At 37.3% G+C, this 11,820-nt stretch overlaps 1 protein-coding gene across 2 annotated transcripts; it reads left to right on the top strand.

Annotated features, from left to right (window-relative positions):
* The first annotated feature begins 2,581 nt into the window (after positions 1-2,581).
* slc2a11b (solute carrier family 2 member 11b) lies at positions 2,582-11,141 on the top strand. Of its 2 annotated transcripts, none has more exons than XM_023269884.3 (12): positions 2,582-2,696; positions 5,977-6,075; positions 6,561-6,721; positions 6,803-6,927; positions 7,061-7,190; positions 7,293-7,441; positions 7,750-7,937; positions 8,045-8,155; positions 8,504-8,605; positions 8,698-8,773; positions 8,870-8,997; positions 9,104-11,141. In XM_023269884.3, exons 1-12 carry the CDS (start codon positions 2,658-2,660, stop codon positions 9,296-9,298), a joined length of 1,503 nt encoding a protein of 500 aa, XP_023125652.2. In that variant the 5' UTR covers positions 2,582-2,657; the 3' UTR covers positions 9,299-11,141. The 2 variants fall into 2 exon arrangements, with proteins under 2 accessions (XP_023125652.2, XP_035803874.2); XM_035947981.2 differs by lacking the exon at positions 2,582-2,696 and adding an exon at positions 4,081-5,818.
* Positions 11,142-11,820: the final 679 nt, after the last annotated feature.

The raw sequence follows: 11,820 nt of genomic DNA, 5'->3' as shown, positions 1-11,820 counted from the left end.
TTACGTCCCACCCATCAAATTTCAAATAATCCGTGAACAAAATACTAGAACATGCAGTTGTTGTGTAAATTTACTTGTCCTGAAACCAAATCTAAAAAAATGGGAGAAAAAATGTTGGAAAATAATTTTAAAACACCAAATAAGTCTGGAGTTTCCCCTAAAATGTCATTTTTCTCTTGTCCCACCTCCCTGATGACCAAATTAAATCTCAAATAAAACAGTTAAAATGAGATTTAAATCTCTTTTTTGATTAAAATTGATGTCTCTTGTAATTGTGGGAGTACTTTTAATCAACATTTTATTTTAAATAATAATTATTATATAATAAATGTGTGTCCCACAACAACCCTGCCTTTTTAGCTGGTAGAAGAAGAAGAAAACAGTGAGTCTCATGATATGCTGGAAATAACATCATCAAACAGTTTTCCAAAAGAATGGGTAGAGCAAAGCATTGACCTCTCTTCTATTTTAAATTTTCATAACATTGTCAGCCTTAATTGAATGTCTCACTCTACCTCATATTATCAGGATCAGACTAATTCTTTTAACTTTTTTGTTTGGTGTTTTACATCAGTAAGTTTGTCCTCTTGGTCAGCAGTACCAGCTAGATAAATATCTAGCTGGTACTGCTGAGAAGAAGCTAACATTAGCATGGATTTGCAACCTTGTTACTGTAATTAAATTCGGACGGTTATTTAGCTGACATTTTAGTGATATCCAGTCATTTGTTATTAATAAATGATTGTTTCCATCATAAATAACTATGTAAAGACATGATCATAATGAACATAAAACCATTATTTTTTTTATTTTTAGTAAAAATGCATGCAAGATATATCCCATGGACTTCAAAAGTACATCACTTATGTATTGACCCAGTTATTAGAGTAATTTTATTTTATGAACTTCTGTTTCTTAATAAAATCCCAAACTGAATTCATGATGTTGGAATCAGGACCACACCATCTGCCTTTAGGACCTGTACTGCATAACAGTGGAACCTAATAAACTCTTAATCAGACCGTTGTGGTCATATAACTGTAGTGTCACATGTGATGAACAAAACTGTAGGGCCAAGAATTCTCCACACTCTCAGGCCAAAACAAAATTTGGTATTTACTTGCGGATGAAGTGGTATCCAAGCAGCAAAATGTCAAAGCCTGAAGGGAAACCAGCAGAACATAAAACATTATTGTGCAAAGTCAGACTCTTCTTTGTAATGTTTTAAAATCATCTGCTTTCATCAAGCATTTTCTCCACCATGCATGTTTCTAACTTTGTGTGTTCTTTCTCCTCTAGTTTGTTTTGTCTGCAGATCAGAGTGGCACGACTCTGATCTGTGGTTATGCATCCTACCAAACTCTTGAGTGTTTATTGTTTTCGTGTTGCATTTATTGTCTGTATCTCACCACTATCCCTTCCTCTCTCCCCTTTACAATCACCCTAGCCGGGTGAGGCAGATTTATTTGCACTATTTCCACACCTTGTTGTTTACAGAATACTTAAATTCTGACGTTTTTGACGTTTTGCCCATAATACATCCATCTTTTATGTCCAGTAACCTCGGCTGACTGTTGATGAAATGTTGCTCCATTGTAAAAACATTTATCAAAAAATAAAACATCTTACTTATTACATTGCAAACAGAAAATGATCTGCCAGACTCACTTTCTAAAGTGAAACTCAAGTCTTTAAAAATCAATTCTGACATACAGATTAAAGGCATTTTACTACAAAGCACTTATTTTAACATCCACATGAGTTTTATTTGGATTCAAGACTTCTCACTGTGAACCTCACACTGTTCCCAGAGCAACACTCATTATCACGAGTGTATTTTTTTCTTGCTGTCTGTGGAGCAGACGTCTGCTGACAACATCCTGACAACACACTGGAACTAAAAGTGAAATGAGCATAACTGAGAAATAGCACTTGTTACCTTTATTTCTGGGTGGATTCTCACTTTAAGGCTCAACTGGGAAAACGGTGTCAGAGGTTCTTGCAGGATTAAAGGTTTTTAGTTTGCAAGCTACTCAGCTGTGAGTCATTTTAGGACAGCATGTCCTTGAAAAACCCTCATCGTTCTTATGGACTGATAATGGAAAGATTGTTCTATCAATAATTTAAAGTCATTAAACCTCAACTATGTGACTCAACAACAGAATAGAAGCCTGTGGTAAAGAAATAAATGCATTCAGTTAGAATTCAATTTTGATGTCTTCTTACAAATAAATATAACGATTAGATATGATGACAACTTATTTTCTCTTCCAAAATGCTCTTTTATGCTATTCAGTAGTTAAATCCAACTGGTCATTCTCCTTTGTGGCAGCTGACTTAAAGACAATTGTATCATGTCTGTTGATTTTTGGCTACAGGAAGACTGGGGGTTTGAAATAGTAAACTGTTAGCATGAAACAAAGAGTGTACATTATTTCTGTATTTGGGCCAGCAGTCCGTCCATTACCTCTGGGCATCCATAAGCAGAGAGTAGGAATGTGCTTTAAGAGTTAATCAGCCCTCATCCAGCCTCCACCCCGGAGCTGAGGTCATATGCTGCACCTTACAATAGGCTGCCATTATCTAAGAGCCTCGACTCAAGTGGAAAACTGATCATCAGTGGTTCATTCAAACATCACTTTACGGCAGCTTCCAAAATGAACTTCAGTGAGGGATCTGCGGAATCAAAGAGGAAGGTAAGTTAAAAAAAAAAAATAAATCTTTCCTTAGACGGTAGTTATCTTTTCAATAAAAATTTCAATTCCACTCTTGCATGTGTTTTGATGCATTATAAGGTGGATGAAATCTGTATAAAGCAGTTTTTCTGGAACCAATAAGTAAAATGAAGTTATGCATCTCGGCCGCTCTACAAATATTAACTGAACCAATTATTCAAACACTCTCCTGCATTCAGTCTGCAGAGAATCCTGAGTTACCGTCACATCAGTTATTACATGGTTCTGCAAAAGTGTTTTTCACAAGGTTGCACGTTTTGTTTCAGGTCACAAATGACTATATAGGAAATATAGCTTTCTGTGTCATTGAATGTCATACAGTTTTGAACTTTGGTCAACTGCTAAATACATTTGCAATGCATGCATCTTCATTTTATTACTTCATTTTATTACTTTATTACTATGTGTAAGGCTGCACAGACAGTTTTACCCGAGAGGAGTCGTGGTTATTATCTTTCATTTTATTAATTGTTGTATTTATTAATGACTCCTTCACTCAAATTAATAGCAGTCACTGCACGAGTCCAAGTAAAAAAGAAATAAATGTCACTTGGAATCATGCGGTCTAAAATGTGAAATAAACCACAGTAAGATGACCACTTCATAATTTCCGTCCTGATCACTATATGCAGTCAGTTTTCATTTCAGCTCTTTTCTTGGATAATAGTGACCCTGTTAATCTTTAAAAGGCATCAAAATCATTTTACTGGTCTGTAAAAGTCAAAATAAGGAATGAGGAGGAGAAAACCCACACATGCACAGGGAGAACATGCAAACATGCAAGATTCCAGGCTCAGGCCGGGACGCAAACCAGGGATCTTTCAGCTGCAAGGTGACAGTGCTTACCACTGAACCACTGTGCAGCCTAGTTTTAAGTTGTGTAAGTCAGAATTTCATTTTTATAGGAATATACTTATACAAAGTGTCATGTGGAAAGTGTTTTGTTTGATTGTTTGTTTTTTGGTAATATGTGAAAGTGTAAATGTAGGACTTCTTAGAGAAGTGTCCCCTTCCTGACATAGGGTTAAAGGCAACCTAAATCTAGCCTAGATTTATGATGTGTAATTTTAAACAATAAATGAATCTAATCTTAAGCATAAAAGGCAAGTTTGTATAGATCATAGGGGGAAGATGCCTCTTTTCAAGATGTTACATTTAGTTACATTTAAGTTGTCATCTGTTATGATTTAATTGCCTTCTAAATTTGTCACTTAAGCGTACTTCTTGTGTACGTATAAAATTGATATTCAAATTAAAAGTCTCTTTGAATTAAAAGAGCTTAGACATTGTCCTTAAGGGGGACATCTTATCTTAGTTTAGTTCACCACTTCCGAACAAGGTAGTCTTCTGTGAAGGGTTTGTAAATTGTAACTGTCGATTTCATAACTGTGAAAAAATATTTAAAATTATAAATTGCAATTATTTTTATAAGATCAGTTAAAAGCCATTTATAAAAAAAAAAAAAACTATGGTTGCTAACTCTTGTTGTTAACCCTTACTATTCATACACTTCTAATTATTGTAATTATCCACCATGTCTTCAGTTTCATATATTCCTGGAATAAGTTACTTAAAATGCTTTTTTGTCAGTTGCTATTCTAAACTTTGCACGCATTCATAAAGGAAAAGATAAACACCGGTCAGATAGATTTTTTTTGCACTCTAGCCGCTCCAAACTTATTAATAATGAATGATAGCCCTTAACAGTGTCTTTGAGAGCTTATTTACTATTTTATCCACCCTGTAGAGACTTTTACTAAAGAAAAGACATGTAGGACATGGTGCTGTTTCCATTTCCTGTTTATCAATGTGCCTGTTTTAATGCAGCACTGAGACAACCTGCAGCTGCTGCAGATCTTCACAAAACTTGACTGGCTGCTCTTCTAATGTTTGAAACATAGGGGGAGTCAACACCTAGGATGTTTTCTTTGTGCTATTCAGGCATGTTTAGAACATGAAGTCTTGTATTCTCAACGTTTTCAAATCTGTTTTCAGTGTTGCATGCATTGGCATATATTGCTCTTCATGGACATTTAAGGTTCGTGGTTTATGAAAATTTGATTCAAAAAAAAGATATCTAAATATTTTTAAAATGATATTGCAGGTGAAAACAGCTGAGAATTGTAGGCTTGTTTCTCAGCAAAAATGATTATTCAGCAAATACAGACCATTTGTCAAGAGTTTAAATGAGCTTAACTGAGGTAGATTCTTCATTGGCCAAATACATTCACACATACAAGGAATCTGACCTCAAACTAGGGTCTTGTAAGATGTTTACACGGAACGCTATAATACAACAATAATTTGGGGACATATGCTTGCAAAGACACACATTAAAACAACAACAATTCAAGCAGAGTTCCTATAGATTTGAAACAATGAAAAGATGTGCACTGAAGTCTGGATAAATATAAAGTGTGTAAAGACCATATGGGCTGTCTGTCAGTGAATATTTACAGTATATGCACACATGCTGCTTGTTTAGTTTATGCAGCTTGCTTGAATATATATTTGACGATGGCATTTGCATGTAACAGTTAAAAATGTCAGCATGCTGAAGAGACGGAAAAGATTTAACTCTCAGAGATCATTTTCCTTGACTCTCCACCTCCTTGACTGCTGTTGGAAAGCTCGGTTGCTGTTTTCTACGTCTATATCATTTATTTTTTCTCTTTATTTATGCTCAGAAATACAAAAGAGTTTGTTCTGCAGTATAACTTATGTGGGCTTGGATCTAGATATACATTCCTTCTTTGTTTTCAAAGTAATACAACTAGGCTGAATCTGTATTTGGATGCAGTCGTAGTACCAAGAAATCTTGATAAACATGGAATAACGTAACGGATTCTCTACACCCCACAGTTACTTTTGACAACAGGTCAATTGTATTAGCTTCAGCATAAACTTGTCCTCCCATCTATTCTAAGTTTATCGTTGAGAGAAAGCTCTTGCTTGAAGGAGACTCTGCACTCAAACAGCAACAAATATTGGAGTAAAAAATCTGCAACAAAATGCCCAAAGAAAATGTGGATGAATATCAGCCTCTGCTCATTAAAGGAGCAGAAGACAGAAAGCGGCGAAAGGTAGGTGGACTGTAGTGAATGAAATGTTTTGAGTCAAAACTGGAAGTCTTTGGGTGATGAGATGCAGCTTTCTGTGCAGGATTACATTAAATCTGTGTGTATGTGTGCGTGCGTGCGTGCGTGCGTGCGTGCGTGCTCGTGCTCATTTCTATTTGCAGGTTCCAAGCAAACCTCTTCTCCTGGCTGTGTGTGCTGCTTGTATCGGAGGAACCTTTCAGTATGGATATAACATATCTGTCATCAATGCACCCACACAGGTAATGACTCTGCTGCCTCTCACTGAAAAACATAATAATATTATTAAAATAACATAATAATAAGAACAGAAGCAGATATAGAGGATGCCTAAACAGTACGGCATCAGAATGTTAAACTTGATTCACTCTGTTGTACAAATTCAGCAACACAATCCACAGAATAGACACGTGTATTACTGTGTGAGAGTTTTATGTCAGATGAGTTAAGAATAAAACGGCCCACACAGGTCTTGTGCTCCTCATTTGTAGCCTAAAGGCCTGTGAATACTCTGTTTCTGCATCAAGCGTGTGAATCAAGCCTTTGTAACATGTCCAGTATTTAGTCTATTTAATACCTGCTGTAATAATGTTAATCAATGGCACATTTTTTCAAGTATCCAACTCCACTGCATACTAATGTATAATAATAACAGTCTGTGCATGTAGAAATGAACCATTTTATCATCTGCCATTCTGATTTCATTCTCTTCTTCTTTTATCTTTAGCCTGTGCAGAATTTCATCAACCAAACCTGGAGGGAGCGTTACCAAACTGGCATATCAGAAGATGTTCTCACCCTTCTCTGGTCCACTATTGTGTCTATGTTCACTTTAGGAGGATTTGTAGGAGCAATGATTGGTGGCACGTTGTCTGTAAAGCTGGGGAGGTACGGACGAAACAGATGTACTGGCATGCTGCTTGTTGTTTTCTGTATTGAGGATTTGCTGTTGTAATGTGCTTGTTGCAGGAAAGGGACTCTGCTGACCAATAACATCTTTGCATTATTGGCCGCTCTGCTGATGGGTCTGAGCCACTCTGCAGGATTGTTTGAATTACTCATCATCGGACGCCTTCTCACTGGAATAAATGCAGGTAGATAATTAAGGAAGCTTCATTCCTGAAAGACAGAAGTGCATTCGATGTAAGATTATCTTTTCAAATATTTTGTTTGAAGATTGCATGTCCCTCTTCTGAAATGTGCATTTATTGTTTTTAATTTTTGCAGGTATTGGCCTTTGTGTTCAGCCTCTATATCTGGCTGAAATAGCCCCGACTGCAATACGTGGTGCTATGGGGATGGGAACCTCGGTTTTCATCACTGGTGGGATCTTGACCGGACAAGTGATGGGTCTCAAGTAAATGTTGAAAATATGAACTTTTCGTGTGAATCTGCCATCAAATTAAATTGCTGTGTTGATTAAAAAGCATGTTGAGGTGATGTCTATGTGACTGCACAGAGAGCTCCTGGGAAGAGAAGAGCACTGGCCCATCCTGCTCTCCACCACTTGCATCCCAGCGTTCCTGCAGCTCCTGATCCTGCCGTGGTTCCCGGAGAGTCCACGCTACCTGCTCATTGACAAAGGGGACGATGAAGGGTGCAAGAAAGGTAAAATGATGACGCAACTGCTGTTCCCTTTTCAAAATCGATGGGATTCATATTTTGCCTGCAAAGATCGATCCAGTGCATGTGACAGTGTAACATCGTGACATTTCTTCTCTGAAATGGCCAGAGGCAGAGACTTTTTGGTTCTTGGGTGAAGCATGTGATTACGTTGTGATAGTGGCACAAAGATGTGAAAAGAATCTGGTTTGATGCCGGAAACCTTCGCTAACAGGCTTCTTAAACACAGACCCCTGCCTGGTCAGATGAGAAGAAGACTTCAGACACTGTGTCATGTGTTTTCCTGTCTGCAGCTCTGAAGCAGCTGCACGGTATGGCTGCCTGTGATGGTGAGCGGGAGGATATCGAGAAGGAGAAGAACAATCTTGCTGGATTCCAGGCCAAGAAACCGTGGGAGCTGTTCACTGATCGCAGTTTACGCTGGCAGCTTCTCACCGTCGTTGTGCTCAACATTGCACAACAGCTGAACGGCCTCAATGCTGTATGCACATGACGCTCCTCAGAATGACCACTTTAATAAGTTTACAAAAAGAAGAAGGTCTGTTTAAAAAGTTAACGTTCTGTTTTTCTTGTCTGTACTTCCTGCAGATTTACTTCTATGCAGGTTACGTGTTCAAACAATCAGGTATTCCCGATGATAAAATCCCATATGCGACTGTTGGAACTGGTGCCTGTGAATGCATCACAGCTTTAACATGTGTAAGTGTGAGATTCCTATTAGATTTTTAACCGCATTGCTCTGAGAAGCTTTGAATTTCTGATTTTACTACAGCAAACAGAGAAATAATGATACAGTAAATGTTTAAAAACGTGTAAAATCTCAGATTTTTAAATGACTTTTAAACTATTGAAAAACTATCAAAAGATACAATGCAATGAAAAAGGAAAAGAGAAGTATGAGTAAGATAACTGGAAGTACAGCGTATAATGATCAAATGTGAAGCAGGATTTACTGGAACAAACCTGCCATGAAAGGTTCAGAGGTTTAGTGTGATGTGTTTGCCCGCCAAGTGTTTTTGGTCTTGTGACATGATGTGTGTCTCACAGGGAATGCTCATTGAATGTCTGGGAAGGAAAGTACTCATCACAGGCGGATACACTCTGATGGGTATCTGCTGCATTTTATTCACGCTGACACTCACTTTTCAGGTAATTAACTGCAATAACAGACTTGGTTTTCATAATAAAGGCATCTCAATCCCTATTTCTAGCTTAACATTTCTTTCTCTCTTTTTTCTCAGGAAGCCAGCCCAGTGTTCCCATACTTGAGCATGGTGTGTGTTTTTGCTTTTATCTTGAGTTTTGGCTTGGGACCAGGTAAGTCACTGAAATAGCAACATTCTTTGTGCTTCATTAAGCAGCTCCACAACAGTTCTAACAGTGGTTTCTTTTGTTGGTTCTTCTGCTGTGAAGGTGGCGTGACCAACATCTTAACCACTGAGCTGTTCACACAAAATGCACGCCCTGCAGCGTACATGATCGCTGGATCAGTGAACTGGTTGAGCTTTTTCTCCATTGGCATGATCTTCCCCTTTATTGTGGTAACTGTTCAGGATGACAGAAAATGTTTTATTCAGACTTTTTTAAGTGAAGAAGCAAGTTCTGATGTTTGAAAGAGTCAGTGTCACTTGTGTTTCCTTTCCACAGCTCGGCCTGAAGCAGTACTGTTTCCTGGTCTTCCTGGTCGTCTGCTGCTTGGTGGGAGCATACATTTGCCTTGTTGTTCCCGAAACCAAGAACAAAACTTTCTTGGAAATCCAGAATGAGTTCCTGTCGTCCAACAAGAGGAAGGTGGGCAGTTGTGATGGAGCAGGATCAACACTGTTATCGACTTCCATATGAGACACACCTCATATCTGAGGGGTCAAGTGACTGAAGCCTCTTTGTCTCTCACAATATTTATGACACAAAGATAATTAATGAGGATTTCAAGTTCACACATGACACAACATATCCGCGATGTAGCGTAACAATGAATTACACTGTCAACCACGGTGCCTTCAGAGATGTGCTGGGTCATCGTAGCTGAATCTAGATGATCTACAAAGTGATCCTGCTAATTGATATTTTGGTATAACAAGTGCTGGTTTTTAAAGCTTTTATAAAGGGCGCTCTACTGAGATTTTTCAGTAAAGATCAGTTTCTGAACATTTTTTTCCAAATCCATGTAAATAAGCTCAGAGTGAACTCTGCAAGGCATTTAGACTGCTTGATATTTAGCTTTTCTAATCTTTCAGTGTGGCATGTGATCTGGAGAACAGAGGGTTCACTGAAGTGTTCATTTGCAGGGTTGAACGAGTTTTACTGAGTGTGTGTGTGTGTGTGTGTGTGTGTGTGTGTGTCTGTGTGTGTGTGTGTGTGTGTGTGTGTGTGTGTGTGTGTGTGTGTGTGTGTGTGTGTGTGTGTGTGTGTGTGTGTGTGTGTGTGTGTGTGTGTGTGTGTGTGTGTGAGAGAGAGAGAGAGAGAGAGAGAGGGAGAGAGGGAGAGAGAGTATCAGATTATTAGATGTATTGATATTTTCCCCTTGAAAAGACAATATATGATTAATATTTATGTAAATATATACAAAAAGAGACTAAAGTAAAAGAACTGAACAATCTCATTTGCAGAGGATTCTAACAGTTAATTTGTTGGCATGGTTACTGTTAAAGATCTAATGTGACATCATATGAAAGCATGTGCTCAATAAAATCCAGGCCATCTAAGTAAGTCAGAAAACCAGAGGTAAAGAGTTTTACTCAAACTGAACTGCAACATCATTCTGATTGTGACACAACAGTTTAACTGTGACCTTCATATCATTTTTATCTGTCCCTAAAACAACAATGTTTACTTAAAAAAATCTACTTGAGTAAGAGTAAAATCTACTCAAAACATCCTCAGAGTAGCTACTCAATACTGACTACTAGCCTTAAGTATTTGGCTCAACTTCCCAGGTCCAATAATAGGCTTAACTTCAAAACTATTCATTGCAGCGTTGAGGAAAATGTGATCAGAATAAATGTGTGTTCTTTTATTAATATTGTATGGTGTTTGGTGAGCACAAATAACTGAAAAGAAGAGATAAAACTCTGAATGGAGCGACCACACTGCTTAGCTCACGTAGTCACTATGAGTATGTCCTTCAGTTGTTCATACAGCGACACAGCTAACTCCTGATTTACATGATATGCTTCACTTAGCAGGAAAAAATGTTGGCAGCCAAGATTTGGACACATATCCTACTGATTTTAAGCAGCAAGCTGTTGTCTCAGTAGGAAGCAGTGACCATACATGCTTGGCCAGATTAACCTATCAAGGGGATGTGTGGCAAAAATAATCTGTGGGCCGTTGTTGAACCTCCACTCCTGCTCTGTGTACTGTGTGTAGCATGCACCCTGTGGCCTTCAAACACTCATGAAGTGACCCAACAGACTGCTCAGGCCTGCTTAATTATATTTTTCTTTGCTCCACAAGCAGTACACCTATGCTATAATCTATATGGTTCCCAGATACACACTACACACACTATACATGACACTTGTAAAGGTCTCAAAGCAAAGTTTGGACATTGGGTCTCCATTTAAGACGGGCCCTCAAGATAAAGAAGTAACACGACCTGCCTTAAGCTGCCTTTTTTCACATTATATTAGTTTTTAATGGGCAACCTTGTCAATAAATAAATAAAAATGTTGAATTGGCAAAACATGCGTCAAGCCTGTCTTTTGGAAGCATAGTGAATACACCGTTATATACTGTTATATGCTGCCAGCAACCTACGAAGTCTGTTTATATATACGTATAAAACTGTGGCAAAATCTTCAAAGTAACTAGACAATAGTCTCTTTAGTTATACAGCACTTTTTAAAGACTTACAAAGTGTTTTGACAGACAATTCCAAACAATAAAAATTAAAGTAATTAAAACTTAAAAGTCAAGAAGTCAAGTTAAGTTCAAATATTTCTACAGCACCTTCAAATGTTAAACAGGTTAAGACCCTATACTGTTATAAACTATGCTAATTCACATGACTAATTTCAAATAAAGTTAATATGTGACAATACAGTGCTATTTATTCTGAAAATTAATCTGATTCATTTAAATATTGAGGTTAATATCAATAGAGTTGTCAATTATACAAATTTAAATGACAAATGTAAATGTTAAGGTTGAAACCCTACTTTGCTTTTATTCTTTTTTTTTTTTTTTTTTACCTGAGTATTTTAAACATTTTGGTTAAAACCTTACAATAATATTGATTAATGAAATTTACATGACTAACTGTCTCTACAGTATCAAATAATGTATAAATATTAAGGTTAAAACCGGACAATATTATTTATTTAGTGAATGTACCTGCCTAAAGTAAATATTAAGATCAATCC

Source organism: Amphiprion ocellaris, chromosome 6, assembly GCF_022539595.1.
Source record: "Amphiprion ocellaris isolate individual 3 ecotype Okinawa chromosome 6, ASM2253959v1, whole genome shotgun sequence".
Lineage (NCBI taxonomy): Eukaryota > Metazoa > Chordata > Actinopteri > Pomacentridae > Amphiprion > Amphiprion ocellaris.
The sequence above is the reverse complement of the archived record's forward strand: the minus strand, read 5'-3'. Positions and strand labels throughout refer to the sequence as shown.

What these genes read in the sequence shown, in the direction of transcription:
- slc2a11b (XM_035947981.2), top strand. Translation starts at nt 5,747, where the DNA reads ATGCCCAAAGAAAATGTGGATGAATATCAGCCTCTGCTCATTAAAGGA. An exon ending in AGCTGAACGGCCTCAATGCT is followed by an intron (nt 7,938 to 8,044) that starts GTATGCACATGA and finishes TACTTCCTGCAG; the next exon opens with ATTTACTTCTATGCAGGTTA. An exon ending in GCATCACAGCTTTAACATGT is followed by an intron (nt 8,156 to 8,503) that starts GTAAGTGTGAGA and finishes TGTGTCTCACAG; the next exon opens with GGAATGCTCATTGAATGTCT.